The sequence below is a fragment of the Vulpes lagopus genome, chromosome 8 (assembly GCF_018345385.1).
Source record: "Vulpes lagopus strain Blue_001 chromosome 8, ASM1834538v1, whole genome shotgun sequence".
Classification (NCBI taxonomy): Eukaryota; Metazoa; Chordata; class Mammalia; order Carnivora; family Canidae; genus Vulpes; species Vulpes lagopus.
Window position 1 is genome coordinate 67,592,489 of NC_054831.1, and position 21,019 is coordinate 67,613,507.

Below are 21,019 nucleotides of genomic sequence, written 5' to 3' on the forward strand. Positions count from 1 at the left end.
AAAGTCCTATCAAACAAGATTGCTTGCAGTTCTTGAGCACTAAGACCTGTTATTTCATGGCTCTGTTATGTTGTTTGTGTTCCCTGTGGTTTAGAAATCCTGTTGCCTGTGATTTAGAAATCCTGACTTCCTGAAGTAGCATTTATTTTACCCCAGACCTAAAACAACTTTGTTGTTGTTGTTGTCGTTTTTAAGATTTTATTTATTTGAGAGAGAGAGCACATGAGAGCAGAGGGAAAGGAAAAGGAAGGGGAAAGAATCTTCAGATTCTGTGCTGAGTTCAGAGCCTGAGGATAGGCTTGGTCCCTTGACCCTGAGATCATGACATGAGTTGAAACCAAGTGTTGCTTAACCGACTGAGGCACCCAGGTCCCCCCAAACCTAGAACTTTAACATATCAAAATGATTTTTTAAAATTAGTTATTTGTGTATCTCTCTCCTCTAGTAGACTGAGAACATTCAGATCATTGGTTATTTATCTTCACATTTTTAGAACTTACACAAGGCTAAGGATATAAAAGGTTCTCAGTAAACATTTAATAAATTAATGAAGTTTTTCCTCTAGTAGAGATAAAGGAGTGTGAACATCAAACCATTAAAACCCTAAGTCCATACATATATGTAAGCAGGTTTCAGAGTAGTGCTTTTAGAGAGAATTTCTGTATTTTAATTGATTGATGCAAGTATAAGGTCCAAAGTTAGTTTCTTAGCCATTAAGTAATTTATTATTGAGTCTTAGTGTAACTCTTTAGGTGGATAATAAAAATTCGAAATTCTAGAATTTTTGAATGAATTTTTTGTGAGTGGTCACTATATTTTTGGGCAATGTTCTCTCTATAATTGGTACTGATGCGTTTGTGTATTTAGGGGTTCCTTTTGCGGGACAGAGGATCAGATGTTGAGAGTTTGGACAAACTTATGAAAACCAAAAATATACCCGAAGCTCACCAAGATGCATTTAAAACTGGTTTTGCAGAGGGTTTTCTGAAAGCTCAAGCACTAATGCAAAAAACTAATGGTAAGTTGATTTGACACTATCCATATTTGGGAAGAATATCTAAAAAGAAGTCATAGTCCTACCTTTAAGTGATTCTAAATATTTTTTCTAGCAGGTATGACCCTTTTCATTGGTTATATTCCATTGTGTTTGTAACTTAGGCTGTGTCAAAATGAAAATATCTATTGACACTCTCCCTTTTCTCAAATGAGAACCAAAGTCAAGGACAGAAGCATGAATGCCTTCATGAGGCTTTTGGTAACAGGGTGTTGAAAGGAAATCCTGGCAATTACACAAAAGAATGCCGGGTTCCAGAATTGCATGTGATGAAATGTGATTACCATCAGTAACCTAACACTTTTCATCAATCTGTCATTTGTCATTATTGTCATTTGATTTAAGCTTATTTTTCCTCCTCTAGATTCTCTGAGACGAACTCGTCTAATTCTCTTCGTTTTGCTGCTGTTTGGCATTTATGGACTATTAAAAAACCCATTTTTATCTGGTAAAGGCTCTTTTTATTTATCTGACTTTTAAAAAATCTTTTAAATAGTTGATTTTTTTTCATAGTCTGGCTAAGACTTAGGAGAGGAAACATTTACTGTTTGGTGTCTAGGCCTTTCTTTCCTAAGTTAACACTTCACAGATTGGGTCAATTTGAGATTGTTTTTTTGCATTGCAGTAGAAAAGTTTTAATCTGTTATAGTTACATGCCATCTACATTGTCAGGGCTTATTATATTTACATTGCTTTGTGGATTACTGGAAAAGTTGCTTCAGACACTGTACAAATTTTAAGTTTTATTTTTGAGAAAATAATTAATATTTTGTTAAAGTTCCAAGGATTATGTTGCAGCAAAAGTGTTGGATTAACTCCTATGAGTGGTTTTTCCAGATTTTTAGAAAATTATACCTATCCAGTTATAAAAGTTAAAAAACTTGTAGAACAATTGTATAATAGCAATACAAAGAAATAGTTACTTATTTCAAAGACACTAATAAATTGATGAAAAATTTATATATAATACATGATTAAATATTTAATAGACAATTAAAATCACTTTAAATGAGTTTCGTTTTCTCAGTTTGCCAGTCTGCAATGAATAATGTCAGTTTTAAGTGGTTCCTGTTGCTTTCTCATCTATTCACTTTTTACCCTGTGTTCTCTATGTTCTTTGTGATTGATTACCTTGAGAGAAAAATACATATACAGTTAAAGAATATCAGTTGACCTGGATCAGGACTTCATCCCAGAACTTGTATGTAACCCCAGATATTTTAAGTTTTTTGTGGCATCAAACCTGAGATGAGATTTTAACATTCAGGAATATTCTTTTGATAGCTAGAGTCAGCTTCTCTTGTCTCCTTATTTTCAAAACTGAACCAGTATAGGGACACTGAGTGATATTGGAAGGGTGGGATGAAATCTAGTTATTCTTTTATGTTTCTTAATTAATTTCTTACGTTAAGCAAAGTGTATATCAAAATATGAAGTGTGTTGCTTTTGGGTAATTAATTTCTTACAAGGTTCAAGTTGTTTGGCTCTATTTAATTTGCTTTATTAAGTCCATTTGTGTACATCCTTAAATAAACAATTTAGTGGACTAAAACTATTAGTGTCCATTGTAGAATTAGTGTATAACATTTGCTCTTCCAATTTGTATATTCTTGATAAGTGTTTTCTTGTTATCTCTGTATTTTTGCCTATTGGTTTTTTGGCATCCAAATTTCTATCTTTTTATTTTAGGGTTTTATTTATTTATTTGACAAGAGAGGGAGAGAGCACAAGCAAGGGGAGCAGCAAAGGGAGAGGGCGAAACAGGTTCCCCGGTGAGCAGGGAGCCTGATGTGGGACTCCATCCCAGGATCCCAGGATCATGACCTGAGCTGAAGTCAAACACTTAACCAACTGAGCCACCAAGGCACCCCAAATGAAAAAAATTTTTTTTTAAATGCGCTCTCCTGGACTGCCTTCTAAATATCTACAGACCTGAAGTTTTGGGCATGTCCTGGGAACTTGTATTAACACATTTCTCAAGTGATTTTTATGCACATTGGAGTTTGAGAATGTTTTAAATATCTATTGTTACATATTACAGGAGAAGAAGGAAACAATTTTTCATTTTAATTGAAACATATAAAGATGTCATTCTAATGTGAATCATTTATTCCTTGTACATAGTCTAGAAATCCAGAAGACCTAGTGTCTGTACTTCACTGTGAATTAATGTATGTAAACTTAGGTATAGTTTTTCTTTACTTTCTTACATGTCCATAATAAGATGGTTGGAATTTTATGAATCTATCAAATATATAAACATTTCTTTTCTCCTTAGTCCGCTTCCGGACAACAACGGGGCTTGATTCTGCAGTAGATCCTGTCCAGATGAAAAATGTCACCTTTGAACATGTCAAAGGAGTAAGTTTAAAAAGTTTACCCTTCTTTCTTCAAATACTATCTTATTATGTAGGGCTAATATTTGATTTTAAAGGTATAAAGTAGAAAATATACATATTGGTCTCTACTCCAGTTCCAGGCGCTAAAACTCTTATAATTCCCTAAGTGACAAGCACTGGGTGCATCTTTGGTTCTACAGTTTAGTCTTTGAGACCCCAGTGTTTGACACAGGGCTCTGAATCCCTAGGAACTTTCTGGGTAATAGCACTCTCTTTTGGGCTGAGGCCACTGGGGGTGTGCTCTTGGATGGGTGTATGGAGATTACAAAAGACCAAGTCATGATTGGAACCTTGGAACTTTAAGCTTCATTACATGTTCTCCAGCCCTCCTTTAGATATTGGGATAGAAGAAATAAATCTCTGCCATCATGGATTTTTAATTCTGACAGAAATTGGACAATCACACAGCATATAAGAAATAATAGAGTATGTTATGGGGAAAAAATGGAGCAGGTTAAAGAGGATTAGGAGTTTTGAGAGAAAGGTCACAATTTTAAGTGGGGATGTTCAGTGTATGATTGAGAAGATGATATTTGAGTGAAGATTTGAAGAAGATTTGAAGAAGCATGTATTTTTTTTTTTTTAAGATTTTATTTTTAAGTAATCTCTATAGCTATCATGGGGCTTGACTTTACAACCCAGAGATCCAGAGTGACATGCTCTACTGATTGGGCCAGCCAGGCGCCCCCATAACATGCATGTATTTGAGCAAAGAACATTTCTAGCCAGAGAAAGAGAGCAAAGATCTTGAAGAATTAATGCTCCTGATTTTTTTACTGACCAATGAAAAAGCTACTTTAATACAGAACAGAATGAGAGCTTTTCCTCTTTACACACTGTGTTCTCTATCTATGCATAAATACTTTTCACGACCTATTTCACAACTATTAGGGAATAAAGTATCAGGAATCACTATGATAATTTTATACCAAGTAGTCTTTTCCTTCCCTTTGCAATTTAAACAGCTGTGAACCCTGTTGGAATCACAAAAAAGGGAATAATTGAGGAAGAAGTTGGTGCAATGAGTATTTGAAAACTTGAGTCATTAGTGCAGAAGGCCCTTCCCATTTTGTTTAAGGTGTGCAGTCAGAGAGCCTGCGTTACACTGAACCTGTGCTGAGACTGGTCAGCAAGGCATTCTTACTTTCTCCCTGCAAAAGATATATTTCATTACTCCGTATGTTACACTTCTTTTGGAATGAGTCCACTTCTGAGTACGAAGCTAAAGAAGACATGCTGATAATACTAGAAATGGAGACATCACAACATTTTTAGATTGTCAAAAGCTTTCTGTGCGAATATATACAAATATTACAATTATTGCTATAATTTTATATTGTTACCATTACTATAGGACCTATATAGACCAAAATAATTTTCCATAATAGGTATGCCAGTAGGTGATACCTGTGATCAGTTTTGCCGAGTGTTAAAGAACTAATATAGGCATGTCATTTCCTTGCCTAGAATTTCTGATTATATAGGAATAATTTTATATATAGCTGCCATAAAAATACTAACAAGGGCTTTTATAACTTCATTCATTGCCTTAATCCCCTAAACTCTGTTTTCCTGTGTAGATCTTACGTATTTCTATTGGGAATTTTCTTAACACTGAGATTGGGCAGAGAAAAATATAATCTGAGTAGTAGGTGACATCTAATTGTTTTCCTCTTTCCTACAATTTAAAGTTATTCATTACCTTGACCAAACGTAGTTTGGCTTCCTTTTGGCTTCCTTTTAGTATATGGATGTCTTTGAATATTTAAAAAACTTATTTTAATTGATAAAGAGCCAAATCTCTCTTCTTTAAAAAACATTTTAAAAGATATTTATTTATTTATTTATTTATTTATTTATTTATTTATTTATTTATTTATATGAGAGAGAGAGCGAAGTGGGGGGGAGGGACAAATGGAGAGGGAAGCAGACTCCCACTGAGCAGGGTGCCTGACTCAGGGCTTAATCCTAAAACTCTAAGATCATGACCTGAACTGAAGGCAGCCGCTTAACCCGTTAAGCCACCCAGGCACCCCCAAATCTCTTTTAAAACATAAATTTTATTGAAGCTCAGCATTCACACAAAGCTGCACAAATCATAAGTCTATACCTTAATAAAGTTCACAGTGAACTCGTACTGGCACTCAGCTCAAGAAATAGCATATTGCTAGAAACTTTCTAGTGCCCTTTGTTTTCCCACCCCAAGCATGATCATTGTTCTGATAACTTCTATTAATTTGGCCTGCTTTTGAATTTTACATAAATGTAATACATGTAGCATATATGGGTCATTTCACTTAAATGATGTTGGTGAGATCTATCTGTTTTTACATGGAGTTGTAGTTTATTTATCCCCATTGCTTGGGGGATGACTTTCTTGTGATATGACTATCACAATATTGGGTATTCTACATTAGGTAGACATTGTGTTGTTTCTAGTTTTGGCTCAAATACTGCTATTGTAAATTTTTAAAAAATATTTTATTTATTTATTCATGAGAAACCCAGAGAGAGAGAAAGAGAGAGAGAGAGAGGCAGAGACAGGCAGAGGGAGAAGCAGGCTCCATGCAGGGAGTCCAATGTGGGACTCAGTCCCGGGTCTCCAGGATCAGACCCTGGGCTGAAGGGGGCGCAAAACCGCTGAGCCACCTGGACTTAGGCAGCGGTTCTTAACTTATATCTGAGTTTTTCAAGTTAAGCTAATATTCTGCTTGCTGTCTTTTTTGACCAGATTGGGCTTTATTCTTTCTAGGGATCTCAGTTCTACATGATTTTTGTATTTGGGGTATTAAATCTTTTAAACTATTTTGCCACACCCATTTACCAAACAATCATTACACTATACTTTAATTTAGGCACCATCCTTTGGGCATTTCTAGGAACTATGTCATTTATAATCTAATGATAATTCCTTATAGTGAAAATAATTTCATAATTAATCACGAATTAATGTTATAACTTAAACACAGGCTCCCTTTTCATTGATATATATTAAGCCCACATAATTTGCCCTTTAAGTTTATAAGCCAGGTAAAAAGTTCTGCAGTTGAAACTTGGTAGGTGAGTCTTTCTGTTTATATCAAATGCTGCTGACACCTTTAACTAGAATTGTGAATATAAGTCCTTGTTAACTGGAGGAAGCACTGTTTCTTGAAAATGTAAGAAGAGTGCTTTTGTTGGGTTATGTAAGGAGACTGTATAATTGGCAAAAAGAGTCCAATGAAAACTCTGTTGTGTATGCATTTATAGGGGAGCCCTCTTGTATACTTCTTTCACTGAAACAAAGAGACAGCCAAGATAATTTCCAGTTAAATTTACTATTTTTAAAGAGGAGGCCTTGATAATCTAATCATTGCTTAGAGTTATTTGATAAATTGTGTCACTTTAGGTGGAAGAAGCCAAACAAGAATTGCAGGAGGTTGTTGAGTTCTTGAAAAATCCACAAAAATTTACTGTACTTGGAGGTAAACTTCCAAAAGGTAAGATATCTTCCCTTTACCGTGATTTGATGTAAAAAAAAAAAAAAAAAATACTGTAATCCGTTGCTAATTTATTTTTAACAAATTTAAAGCTTTAAAGTTTAGTTCTTAATTTCTTATTTTACAGTAAGTCTTCATTCTGAACATACCATTGTATAACCTTTTTTGAGAGGAGTGGGGATTTTTTTAATTACAATTTCAGACTAAGTTGTGAGAATATTGCAGAGAAAACTGTACTCTTAACCAAACTCAACAATTTTTTAGCAGTTTGTGCCATCTGCTCATCCATTTTCTTCAAATAAATGTATTTTTAAACTATTTAAGAGTAGATTGTAGATATCATGCTCCTTTAACCCCAAATACTTCCTTATGTATGTCCTAAAAATAAGAATATTCTATTACATAATTTCAGTATAGTTACTAAAATCAGGAAATTTCGCATGGTTTTAAAACCATTAGGAAATTCAGTTATATTCAAATTTCAGCATTTCTCTTAATAATTAAGGTCCTCTCATCCACCATCCCCAACCCCAGGTTTAGGACTCAGTGCAGGTTTACACATTTAGATTTTTCTTTAATCTTTTAAAAACTTATTTATTTATTTGTTTATTTATTCATGAGAGAAACAGAGAAAGAGGCAGAGACATAGGCAGAGGAAGAAGCAGGCTCCTCACAGGGAGCCCAATGTGGGACTTGATCCCAAGACCCTGGATCATGCCCTGAGCCAAAGTCAGAGTCTCAGCCACTGAGCCACCCAAGTGCCCATATTTATTTATTTGAGAGAGAGAGAGAGAGAGAGAGAGAGAGAGAGGGGAAGCAGGAGGGGAGGAGCAGTGGGAGAGGAAACGAGAGAATTCTCAAGTAAACTCCCCATTGAGTGTAGAGTGGAACGCGGGGCTCAGTCCCAGGAGCCTGAGATTATGACTTGAGTCAAAATCAAGAATTGGCTGCTTAACCGACTGAGCCACCCAGGTGCCCCTAGATTTTTCTTTAACCTGAAAAAATTTCTCAGCCTTTATTTATTTATTTATTTATTTATTTATTTATTTATTTATTTATTTATTTATTTATTTAAGAGAACAGACACACAGACACAAATGTGCTTGTCGGTAGGGGGACATAGGACAGAGGGAGAGAGAGAACTTAAAGTAGACTCCTCGCTGAATGTGGAGCTCCACTCAGGGTTCAGTCTCAGGATCCTGAAATCATGGCCTGAGCCAAAGTCAGATGCTTAACTGATGAGCCACCCAGGCCCCTTTCTCAGCCTTTTAGTATAGGAATAGGTGTAGATCTTTTATGACCTTAAAAATTGTGTAGTAGACTACACACTAATTTGTAGAATGTTCCTCAGTTTGATGTTTTCTCACAGTTAATATGATTTTTAATGATTGTTGTGATTTATAATAAATATAGTGATGACAGCAATAGATTTGTCTTCTGAACAAGGTGACTTTTAAAACATACCTAAGGTTAGAAGCTGGTTGTCAGGAAAATCAACCATGTGATTAGAGGGCTGGAACTTTTAGTTTCCCTGTTGGCTATCTGGGAGGGGAAAGTCACTGGAGGCTGAATCAGTCATACTTATGTAATGAGTCATGCTTATGTAAAAAAGCATGCTTCTATGCTTATAAAAACCCAAAAGGATAGGATTCAATGCTTCCAGATTGGTGAACATGTGCAGATGTGGGAAGAGTGGCATATCTAGAGAGGGCACAGAAACTCAGCAATCCTTTTACCTTTCCTTACCGTATGCGTCTCTTCCATTTGACCGACTCTTGCTGAGTTGTATCCTTCTATAATAAACCAGCAATCTAGTAAGTAGAACGTTTCTCTGAGTTCTGTGAGCCATTTTAGCAAATCAAGTCCAAGGAAGCAGTCATTGGAACCTCCTCTTTATAGTCTGTCAGTCAGAAGCATAGGTAACAACCTCGTCTTGTAGTTGACATAGGGAAGGGTGGGGCTAGAGGCAGTCTTTTAGGACAAAGTGTTTAACTTACGGTGTTTGATACTATTTCCAGGTAGGTAATACCATAATTGAATTGAATTGAATTGAATTGTAGGACACCCAGCTGGTGTTGGAGAAATATTTGTTGGTATGAGGGAAAAACCATATGCTGGAATTGAGTACAAGATTATGACTTCATGAGGTCCTTGTACTATATGATTGTTCTATACTATAATCATTAATATTGAACTTTGAAATGGTTTCCAATGTTTTGCTGTTAAAATTAGCAGTGTGTTAAAATTAGCCTGGGTGGCTCAATTGGTTAAGCATCTGCCTTCAGCTCAGATCATGACCCCAGGATCCTGGGACTGAGCCCTGCATTGGGTTTCCTGCCCAGTGGGGAGTCTGTTGCTCCCTCCACTTCTGCTCCTACAGCTGTGCCTGCTTGTGCTTTCTCTCTTTCTCTCAAATAAATAAATAAACAAAATATTTAGAAAAAATAGCAATGTGGAGGCTGGGCAAAATGTATGAAAGGGAGAGGGAGAGACAGGCTTCTATTTGTATAATGAATAAGTCAGAGGAATAAAAGGCCTAGGAAATATAGTCCATGATATTGTAATAGTGTTGTATAGTGACAGATGGTAGCTACATATGTGATGAGCACAGCATAATGTATAAAGTAAACTTGTTAAATTACTGTGTTGTATACCTGAAATTAATGTAACTGTGTCAAGTATACTCAAACATTTTTTAATTCAAAAAACAAAAATCTATGAAGATCATCTTAATATCTCAAGGCTTTGCCCACATGCTTAATTATCTCATTAGAATAAATTCTGGATTTACTCATTTATTTATGCATTATTCTAGATTCCAATTCTAGAAATGGAATTGGTGAATTAAACGGAACAGTCAGGGCAGCCCCGGTGGCGCGGCAGTTTAGCGCCGCCTGCAGCCCAGGGCGTGATCCTGGAGACCCTGGATCGAGTCCCATGTAGGGCTCCCTGCATGGAGCCTGCTTCTCCCTCTGCCTGTGTCTCTGCCTCTCTCTCTCTCTCTCTCTCTGAATAAATAAATAAAATCTTTAAAATAAATAAATAAACGGAACAGTCATATTTAAGATTTGTTTTTATACTGCTCACTTGAATCTTCTAATTCAAGATTTATTTTTTTAAATTTATTTAAAAATTTTTTTATTGGAGTTCAATTTGTCAACATATAGCAGAACACCCAGTGCTCATCCCACCATAGGATTCATTTATTAAAGCCAATACTATGACATCGTAAAGGACATGTTTAAAATCATAAAATAGTTACACTTTTCTTACTAATCACAAGGAATATTTATAAAATTTTAGGAAAATTCTCAGGTACCAAAATATATTCTACAGAAATTGATGTGATGATTAATAAAATGAGTTAGGAATTACCATAACGTGGCAATACAAAGGGGACAGTCTTAGGGGTATTTTTCAGCAGATTTGCTTTAGGAAGAGTTTTTATGTTAAAAATATAGCATTAATGCTTTTTTTTTCCTCTTAAAAAATGATTTTATTTATTTGAGAGAAAGAACACACAAACAGTGGTGAATGAGGAGGGGCAGAGGCAGAGGGAGAGGGAGAAGCAGACTCCTCGCTGAATAGGGAACCTGACTTGGGACTCTATCCCAGGACTCTGGGATCATGACCCGAGCTGAAGGCAGATGCTTAACTGACTGAGCCACCCAGGCACCCAGTTTTTTTTTGCCTTTTTAAATGTAGTCTGAAAAATGAAAAGTTGTGGAAACCAGAGAATTCAGTCATTCTAACTTCCAAAAAACTTAACTGCTGTTATGAAAATTTTCAAACATAACAGAAAAGTTACAAAACTGTAGACACTAACTACTTTATATCTAAATACTTTGTTATGTATCACCTAGGACTAATGAAAATTTTCAAACATAACAGAAAAGTTACAAAACTGTAGACACTAACTACTTTATGTCTAAATACTTTGTTATGTATCACCTAGGACTAAGGATATTTTCCTAAAGAAGGAGAATAATTTATCCTGCCAAATAAAAATTAAATGTTATTTCCTTAATAGCTTGTATTCTAGTATTTTTTCAACTTTTCATCAGCTATCCCTGGAATTTAAATTTTTTTTTTTTAAAGATTTATTTATTTATTTATGATAGACATAGAGAGAGGCAGATACAGGAGGAGGGAGAAGCAGGCTCCATGCCGGGAGCCTGACGTGGAACTTGATCCTGGGATTCCAGGATTGTGCCCCGGACCAAAGGCAGGCGCTAAACTGCTGAGCCACCCAGGGATCCCTCTTTTTTTTTTTTTTTAAAGATTTTATTTATTTATTCATGAGAGACACAGAGACAGAGAGAGGCAGAGAGGCAGGCAGAGGGAGAAGCAGGCTCCATGCAGGGAGCTCGATGTGGGACTCCCATCGCTGGTCTCCAGGACCACACCCCGGGCTGAAGGTGGCACTAAACCACTGAGCCACCTGGGCTGCCCTGCTATTTAATTTCTTAAATATGTTTTTCATGGAAGAGTATCCGGTCAAAGGTTCATGCATCACATTTGGTTGTTTAATCTCTTAATCTGTGTTTATGTGAATTTTATCTTATTTAGTGATAAAGAGTTTGTCATTCCATTCTCAGGATTCTGAATTGTCTATGATGAGATATAAACAGTATTTAAAATGGTAGAGGGAAATTATTTTTGAAGATCTGAAGTGAATTATTCTAGAGACATTTGTTTTCCTTTGTTTCAAAGTATTGGTTATGTGCCTTCAACCTAAAAACTGTATATATTAATAACTGTTTTATAGATTCACATCAGGGTTTATTTTAATTTGTTGTATTTTATTTATTTTATTTTTTAAAAGATTTTACTTATTTGAGAGCACATGAGAGAGTGAGCATGAATGGAGGAAGGGTAGAAGCAGAGGGAGAATCAGATTCCCTGCTAAGCAGGGAATGCGAGACTCGATCCCAGGAGCCTGAGATCATGACCTGAGCTGAAGGCAGACACTTAATGACAAGCTACCCAGGAGCCCTATTTTTATTTTTTTAATTTGAATCATTCTATTTTTTTTTTTTTTTTTTTTTTTTAGGAATTCTTTTAGTTGGACCACCAGGAACAGGAAAGACACTTCTTGCTCGTGCTGTGGCTGGAGAAGCTGATGTTCCTTTTTATTATGCTTCTGGATCAGAATTTGATGAAATGTTTGTGGGTGTGGGAGCCAGTCGAATCAGAAATCTATTTAGTATGTTTTAATGTAGCTTTAATACAATAAAACATTTTGTTAATTTTAGGGGGAGAGCTTCTTACCCTTTCTTTGCTATTTGATTATGATTGATAGCTGACCTAGCTAATGTGTGAGCTAAAACAGAACTGTACTTTTTTCTCAAATAGAAGAGCTAGGAGAAGCATTAGATGAGGTTGGGCCTGTTGAAAAGCTGAGTTTTTTGTTGTTGCCCTTTTTATCTTATTCATCAATTCAATATATGAAATTAAAGAATAATTAGCCTCAAACCCTATTATATATGGTTTGTACAGTTGGAAGAATGAATACTAAGTTGTTTTTATTATATATCATTCTGTGTAACATAGTTTTGTCTTTGAGATTATTGTTCTTAAATCAGTTATTTATTCATTCATTTATTTAATTTATTTAAATTTATTCATGAAAGACACAGAGAGAGAGAGAGAGAGAGACCAGGCAGAGGGAGAAGCAGGCTCCATGCAGGGAGCCTGACTTGGGACTCGAACCCACGTCTCCAGGGTCACGCCCTGGGCTGAAGGCAGTACTAAACCACTGAGCCACCCGGGCTTGCACTTAAGTCACTTTTTAAAGAAAGAGATCTCCTTTTGTGGATTTCTCCTTAATGAATGTCTTGTTGGCTTTTGACAATCTGATAGGTTTTTAATATTTATATGATTTTGTTCAGAAAGTATTGATTTCATTAAATTCCTTTGAATCTTTTCTCTTTTCCTAGGGGAAGCAAAAGCAAATGCTCCCTGTGTTATATTCATTGATGAATTAGATTCTGTTGGTGGAAAGCGAATTGAGTCTCCAATGCATCCATATTCAAGACAGACTATAAATCAACTCCTTGCTGAAATGGATGGGTAATTGAATCTCCCTCTGTCTTTTGGAATATGGTGATGTATTTGTTACCATTCAAGATATAGCGGGGCATCTGATTGGCTCAGTCAGTGGAGCATGCAGCTTTTGATCTTGGGGTTGTAAGTTTGAGCCCCATGTTGGGTATAGAGGTTACTCAAAAATAATACCTTAAGAAATAGGAAAAAATATAGGCAATAGAGAGTAGTCCCTGTGCAAGAAGTCAAGACAAGCTGCATTTTCTGTATTGTAATGTTTCCATTACTAATGGAGTGATTGATGTATCAACTCTTAATTGGTGATCTCTGCACCTTTTTTCCTTATGAAAGGAAAGTGATGTTTCCAGTTGAGAATAGTAGTGTATTTGGAGATGTAAAGGGATCATATGATGGTTCTGACACAATTTGTGACTAGCTTTTAGTGTTGTGGTAGATTTAAAGTTTTTTTTTTTTTTTTTTTTTAAGATTTTATATATTTATTCATGAGAGACACAGAGGGAGAGAGGCAGAGACACAGGCCAAGGGAGAAGCAGGTTCCCTGCAAGGAGCCCAATGTGGGACTCGATCCCGGATCCCAGGATCACACCCTGGGCCAAAAGGCAGATACTCAACTGCTGAGCCATCCAGGCATCCCAGATTAAAAAAGTTTTCATCAGTTTTCATCATATAAAAAGCAAGAGGTGGGGTTGCTCTGAAAGAAGGAAAAATATTTTAAAACCATATAAGTAATTTTGAAACAAAGTCTAGGAGTAAAAATTTAAATTGGTAAACTTGAGAATAATTCTTCACAAATTAGGTACCCAAGCCTTTTCTGTTAGGTCATCTCTTGCTAAGCAGAATAAATATTGTGAAGGCATGTAATCATAGATGACTTTTTGATTTATTAATAACAGTTTTATTTTAGTATGCTGGCCTAGTAACATTTGTCCCTTTTAGGAAATAAGATGTCTTAACACTTCAGTGGATAAAAAAGATCAACCCCCATTTCTTTGCTGTTACTAAGTTTAATGATAGACCATTTTATGTAGAGCATTTCTATATGTGTGCTGTTTTAATTTTCAGTGAAAAGTTACTTTTTTTCTTTTTTAAATAGTTTTAAACCCAATGAAGGAGTTATCATAATAGGAGCCACAAACTTCCCAGAGGCATTAGATAAGTACGTATTAAAAGACTTTTTTTTATAAGTATTGATACATACTAAAACATGGATGAACTTTAAAAGGAGGAAGCTCATCACAAAACATATGAAATGTCCAGAATAAGCAAATCTGTAGCAACAGAAAGTAGATTCTGGTTGCCACAGATGGGAAGAATGGGGAGTGACTGTTGGTAGCTGTGGGGTTTCTTCTGGTGTGGAGGCATAAAAATATTCTTGACTTAGATTGTTGATGATTGCACAACTCTGAATACATTAAAAACCACTGGATTACCTCCTTTAAATTCTGGAATATGTGAATTAAATTTCAGTAAAGTTGTTAATTTCTGAGAACTTTCTATCACAACATTTTGGGGGTGGTAGGATTTTAAAAATAAAACTTACTATAATTTTAAATTTTTGTTGATTTTGTCATAGAATTAACTCATTTTAATTTGATGTAATAGTTTGTTTTTGCCTAAGTCTCTAGTTTAATATTCTGTACTTAATAGTAGTTATGATAGGAAGCTTTCATAGTGTAGATCTCCTGATAGACTGCTCTAGAATTATTGTTCCTTGAATGACCAGATTGCATGTTTTTGTTTATAAGGGTTGTGTACTATCTGTATCAGCCTTTGATCTGTCGTCTGGTTATTGAAACTGTTACTTAAGCCATGTTTTACAGGAAGCTATCTGAATATTGGTTTAGTTCAAAACTCCAATTTAGGGTGAAAAAGATGATGGAGATTAAGGAATGCACCTGTTGTGATGAGCACTGGGTGATGTGTGGAAGTGTTGAGCCCTGTATTGTACACCTGAAACTAATATAACACTGTATATTAACTGTATTGGAATTATTATTTTTTTTTAAATTTTTTTTTAATTTTTTATTTATTTATGATAGTCAGAGAGAGAGAGAGAGAGGCAGAGACACAGGCGGAGGGAGAAGCAGGCTCCATGCACCAGGAGCCTGATGTGGGATTCGATCCCGGGTCTCCAGGATCGCGCCCTGGGCCAAAGGCAGGCGCCAAACCGCTGCGCCACCCAGGGATCCCACTGTATTGGAATTAGAATAAAAAAACAAAACTCCGGTCTAACCTCTGGTTGCTAATATCTTTCCATCCATATTCAGAGTTAGTCCTTTGAATTTGACCTCCAGCATATTCAGGTTATTAATTTATAGTTTCTTTTTATATTTTCCCTTTAGTGCCTTAATACGTCCTGGACGTTTTGACATGCAAGTTACAGTTCCAAGACCAGATGTAAAAGGACGAACAGAAATTTTGAAATGGTATCTCAATAAAATAAAGTTTGATCAGTGTAAGTCTAATTCCATTAACACAAACTTTATTATTTCTATAGAATGGTAATATTTCGTTCCACCTTTTGTGGTCCTTACCTTAAAAATGTCTCAAAAGACCGGTTTGTTATATGTCCTTTTTAAAATGTTTATTTCATAATTCTTGTATATCTAGGAAATTGTCATTTGAATCCTGATTGTAAAGAATGTTTTCTTGTTAATACCCAGATAAATAATATTTGAAGATAAATATATAATTTTTTTTTTAAATTTTCTTTTTTAATTTATTATTTATGATGGTCACACAGAGAGAGAGAGAGAGAGAGAGAGGCAGAGACACAGGCAGAGGGAGAAGCAGGCTCCATGCACCGGGAGCCTGATGTGGGATTCGATCCCGGGTCTCCAGGATCGCGCCCTGGGCCAAAGGCAGGCGCCAAATCGCTGCGCCACCCAGGGATCCTATATAAATATTTTTAAGATGAATGTAAAATATGAAATAGTAGAAAAAGTGTATATAATCACTTTGGGTTGAAAAGAGGCAAACTGTAAAACGAAATACCTGAAAATATTATGGGCCCACTTAATTAACAAATGTACCTATTAAGCTGCAGTATTTTCACAGATAGATGAATCAATTTGTAAGAACCAAACACGTTCCCTATAATAAGGGTAACTCTTATAAATGTACATATAATACTAAATACTTAGGTATAAAATATTTCAGGATGAAATTCAGAAAATGTCTATGAGTTCGCATTTTCAGTTTGTGCTTAGGTGAGTAACAGTTTAGGTCATAATTTGAAGGTTTATAAATCATGTCAGGCAACTCTGCATTTCTTTGTTTTTCATAAAGTTATTTAAATTTAAAAACTTTTGTAATTTGTCCCAATGGTAATTTTAATAGCATTTTGGCTTTTTTCCTTTAGATAAAGTAAGTTTATTTTGTATTTTTAGCAAAAAATAAATATTTTAAGTTCTAGTTCAGGGTAGCTGTTTTCTTTTGGAATGTGAATTATTTATGAAGAGCTATTTTGGAATTTTAATATTGCGATTGTCTACACAGCTGTTGATCCAGAAATTATAGCTCGAGGTACTGTTGGCTTTTCTGGAGCAGAGCTGGAGAATCTTGTGAATCAGGCTGCATTAAAGGCAGCTGTTGATGGAAAAGAAATGGTTACCATGAAGGAACTAGAATTTTCCAAAGATAAAATTCTAATGGGTAGGTTTTCTCTCTCCCCCACCCCTTTTTTTTTTTCTGTCTTACCCTGTTCATTATAGTAGAGAATAAGTTCTTTTTAAATAAAAGGTTATAAAAAAAAATAATAATAAAAAAAAATAAAATAAAAAAAATAAAAGGTTATAAAAAAGAAAGGTACAGGAGCAAGAAAATATATATACTCAAAAATAGCCATCATTTGGGTCTCTTAGATAACAAATATAGTTTCTATGATTATACTTTCTGCGGGCAGGGGGTACTCATGTGTTTTCTCTTATTTATTTATTTTTTTAAAAGATTTGTATTTCTTTATTCATAGACATACACAGAGAGAGAGAGAGAGAGAGAGAGGCAGAGACACAGGCAGAGGAGAAGCAGGCTCCACGCAGGGAGCCTGACGTGGGATCGATCCCGGGTCTCCAGGATTATGCCCTGGGCTGAAGGCCGTCACTAAACCGCCATGCCACCAGGGCTGCCCTCATATTTATTTTCTGAAATTAAAATTAATTGAGGGATGCCTGGGTGGCTCAGCAGTTGAGTGTCTGCCTTTACCTCAAAGCATGGTCCTGGGTTCGGGGATCGAGTCCCGCATCGGGCTTCCTGCGAGGAGCCTGCTTCTCCCTCTGTCTGTGTCTCTGCCTCTCTTTCTGGGACTCACGTGAATAAATAAATAAAATCTTAAAAAGAAAACCAAAAAAACTTGTTGATAGGATTAAGATGACATTTCTTCCTATTTTGGTTATCAGTTGGCAGATTGTTGTGGTTTAAAATATTTATTAATGTCACTCTAAGAACTACATAAGGGCAAGTGGTTTTCATTCATCTAAATAGACCTTCCTAACAGAATAATTTTATTCAATTAAATTTTTATCCTTAGGCCCTGAACGTAGAAGTGTGGAAATTGATAACAAAAACAAAACCATCACAGCCTACCATGAATCTGGTCATGCTATTATTGCATATTACACTAAAGATGCAATGCCTATCAACAAAGCTACAATCATGCCACGAGGGCCAACACTTGGACATGTAAGTATCTGGTAGTTTTTTTTCTTTTCTTTCAAATAGCACTCTCCAAAAGCTTATGTAAGAAATTGTGGATGAAAATAATTAAAAAGAAAATTCAACTAATTCCTAAATATGCTGCTAACTTTCTTGTTTAGTATTCTGAACCATCATGAAATCAGAGATATTCATGAAACTTACCTGCTAATATAAAGGATACTAATAGTTCAGATGTTATATATCTACATTATGAAATTTATTTATTTATTTATAAATTATTTGTTTATTTATTTATTCATGAAAGAGAGAGAGAGGAAGAGGGAGAAGCAGGCTCCATGCAGGGAGCCTGACGTGGGACTCCATCCAGGGTCTTTAGGATCACGCCCTGGGCTGAAGGCAGGTGCTAGACCACTGAGCGATTCGGGCTGCCCTACATTGTGAAATTTAAATCTGGAATGACAGCAAACTTCCATTCTTCTTCTTCTTTTTTTTTTTTTTTTAAAGATTTTATTTACTTATTTAAGAGATAGCACATATGAGCAGGGGGACGACAGAGGGAGAGAGACAAGCAGACTTCCCGCTGAGCAGGGAGCACAATGCGGGGCTCGATCCCAGGCCCCAGGATCATGTCCTGAGCCAAAGGGAGACAGATGCCCAACCGACCGAGCCACCTGGGCGTCTCCAAAGTATTATTCATAAATACGTAATTGTTCTTTTCCTTCCACAAAGAAACTGTCAGTGTTTCCATAGTTATTCTAAGATTTTTCTGAGTACAAGTTTCATTCTCTTATCTTTCTAATTATAAACATATTAAGCATTTTTGTGCACCTGGATGTAAGTCCATCCTATTGAAGCATTATATGCCTATTACATATAAAATATATAAACTTTGGCTTAATAAAGAATTTTTCTTATTTTGTATATTGTCGGTTTTGTCATCAGTCACCTGAGACCCTCTCTACTAAAAATGTCTTTGAGCTGTCAGCATCGTGATATATTATATAGTGAGAGCCAAATGATAATTCTGATTATTAATATAAGTATTTCAAACTGTGTCTGAAGTTTTTCTTTATTTTCAATTGTCTAGGTGTCCCTGTTGCCGGAGAATGACAGATGGAATGAAACTAGAGCTCAGCTGCTTGCACAGATGGATGTTAGTATGGGAGGAAGAGTGGCTGAGGAGCTTATATTTGGAACTGACCATATCACAACAGGTTGGCTGTAAAGAATGGCTTTAGTTCACATTATGCTTACTGATTTAAAGATATTTTTAAAAATTGAGTTCTATGTATATTTTTAAATTTTAGGTGCTTCCAGTGATTTTGATAATGCAACTAAAATAGCAAAGCGGATGGTTACCAAATTTGGAATGAGTGAAAAGGTAATAGCTAATTTTAGCCCTTCCTCATGTATCAGATGATGATTTGTCAAGTGTCTCTTTTTGAGAGGGTTCTCATGGTAAATTGGTAACATTTACTTTTCCCCTGTCTCATTCCAAGTAGATTTATTACTGCTTATTCTAAACTAAACATTATTTTCTGAGTAATACAGATAGTATTCTCTTTCCATTCTAGCTGCTTGGACAGTAATAGTATTTCATGAGTTAAACAAATGATAAGATATTTCAATCCCTATGACCTAAAACACCCACTTGCTGAACTTGCTTACTTCGGCCTTTTCACATATTTCACTTTTCTACGTTATCATTGTGGCTTCATGAAGCACTACTATATACTACATTGTGGATTTCTGGGTTTGGAATAGCTGCAAAAGTTTTCCAAGAAGGCACTCAGAACCATGCTTATGATTTTAAATTTCCTCTCTTTGCTCATACTTTTAATTTGAGTCTTCTACTTTCAGAAGAATGATGACATTTCTTTGTGCTCAAGGGCATTTTTATATTGAATTTCTTCCTTGCCCCCATGATGTTTTCTTTAAGTATAGGATAGTATTATTAGTGGTTTAGGGTTTTTCTGTTCAATTTCTTTCTTTTTGTTTGTTTTAGCTTGGTGTTATGACGTACAGTGATACAGGGAAACTGAGTCCAGAAACTCAATCTGCTATTGAACAAGAAATTAGAATCCTTCTAAGGGTAATGATTATATTTTTCTGTGCTTATTTATCTAGTCCTAATGTGCCTAAGTAGTAGGTGCTTACCAGAAGATAATGGTTATCCTCTGTTTAGAAATGTCACTATATACAATAAAGAGAAAAAGGGCAACATTGAAATGATTTAAATATGTTGTTTGGGAGTCTCTGATCATAGACTGAGTCTTTACTTTATTCTGGCCATAGGCTAAGAACAATTTATATCAGTAATTATAAATATTCTACTTTAGCTGTAAAACTATACCGTTGTTAGGAGTAATGATTATTTGAGTCTTTATTGGTTTTTTACTCCGATATATATTTTATTCAACAAGTAGTACTTGCTTTTTGCCTACCTGTGTGCATGTGCTAAGAATGAAGCACAAAGATCTTGAAAATGTAAGTCTCTTGATTGTAATATCCAATACAGTATATGTGAGTTGTTAGGTACTGTGGAATATCTTCATGGTACCACAGAGTCTGGATTAGGGCATTGAGAGTGGAAATTGAGAAAAATGAATGCATTCAAGAGATACGTGATCTAGTGGAATCAAAATACCTTCATGATGTTTCAGTGAGAAAGCAGCTAAATTAAACACAAAGCTGTTTTCTAGATTTCTGCCTCATAGTTCTGTGTGCTATTTACTGGCAAAACACTGATGATGGCCTAAGGTGGGGAAGTATGTAGATTATCAGCTGAGTTTTATACATAATGAACTTGAGGTGTCTTAGTGAAGATTTCAAGTCGGAGAAGATAACATAGGTCTGGTGCTTAGTGCAGAGGTTGGATATGTGTTGCATTTGAATGTGTACAAAGGCAGATCTTGGAATGGAGAAGATTGAGCTAAATGCCAGAAGTCTAATGAATGTGAACTGTAATTCGGGTAGTAGATGGCAGTGGAAGGAGGTTGAATAGGGCTACAGTCAAATGGTATAAACTTCAAAGGATTTGTGCTTTCTAGAAGAGGATGGGATAGTAATGGTCTGCTAGTGATGAGGGGAACAAAGAGGTCATCTCTTTACTCTGAAATGGGTGGGATAAGAGTGCATTGGTAGGTGCCACTGGAGGGCCATCACTGGAGTCTCCCCAGGAGGGCCAGGTATTGATTAACTCAAGGAGATAAAGAAATGCTTTAAAGTCATTATGTGGAAAGTGTATGTAATGGAAAGGTTTAGAAGGTGTTTCAGAACAGGAATTCTTTCTGCCTTACCAGAATCTTCATTCTCTTTCCTTTACTATTTGTTATTTTGAGTAAATTATCTATGCTCTAGTATTC

The 21,019-nt window shown here is 35.6% G+C and overlaps 1 protein-coding gene across 2 annotated transcripts in view; it reads left to right on the top strand.

Annotated features, from left to right (window-relative positions):
• YME1L1 (YME1 like 1 ATPase) overlaps positions 1 to 19,815 on the top strand; it is a 46,424-nt gene extending 26,609 nt beyond the window's left edge. Inside the window, exons 6-18 of one of the 2 annotated variants that reach the window (XM_041765733.1) lie at positions 868 to 1,018; positions 1,419 to 1,502; positions 3,333 to 3,415; positions 6,842 to 6,932; positions 11,986 to 12,138; positions 12,872 to 13,004; positions 14,092 to 14,154; positions 15,341 to 15,453; positions 16,497 to 16,652; positions 17,527 to 17,678; positions 18,742 to 18,868; positions 18,962 to 19,035; positions 19,660 to 19,815. In XM_041765733.1, the coding sequence (XP_041621667.1) occupies positions 868 to 1,018; positions 1,419 to 1,502; positions 3,333 to 3,415; positions 6,842 to 6,932; positions 11,986 to 12,138; positions 12,872 to 13,004; positions 14,092 to 14,154; positions 15,341 to 15,453; positions 16,497 to 16,652; positions 17,527 to 17,678; positions 18,742 to 18,868; positions 18,962 to 19,035; positions 19,660 to 19,800 (1,521 nt within the window). In that variant the 3' untranslated portion in view covers positions 19,801 to 19,815. The remainder of the gene's footprint in view (positions 1 to 867; positions 1,019 to 1,418; positions 1,503 to 3,332; positions 3,416 to 6,841; positions 6,933 to 11,985; positions 12,139 to 12,871; positions 13,005 to 14,091; positions 14,155 to 15,340; positions 15,454 to 16,496; positions 16,653 to 17,526; positions 17,679 to 18,741; positions 18,869 to 18,961; positions 19,036 to 19,659) is intronic. The other variant, XM_041765734.1, reaches the window with a different exon arrangement.
• Positions 19,816 to 21,019: the final 1,204 nt, after the last annotated feature.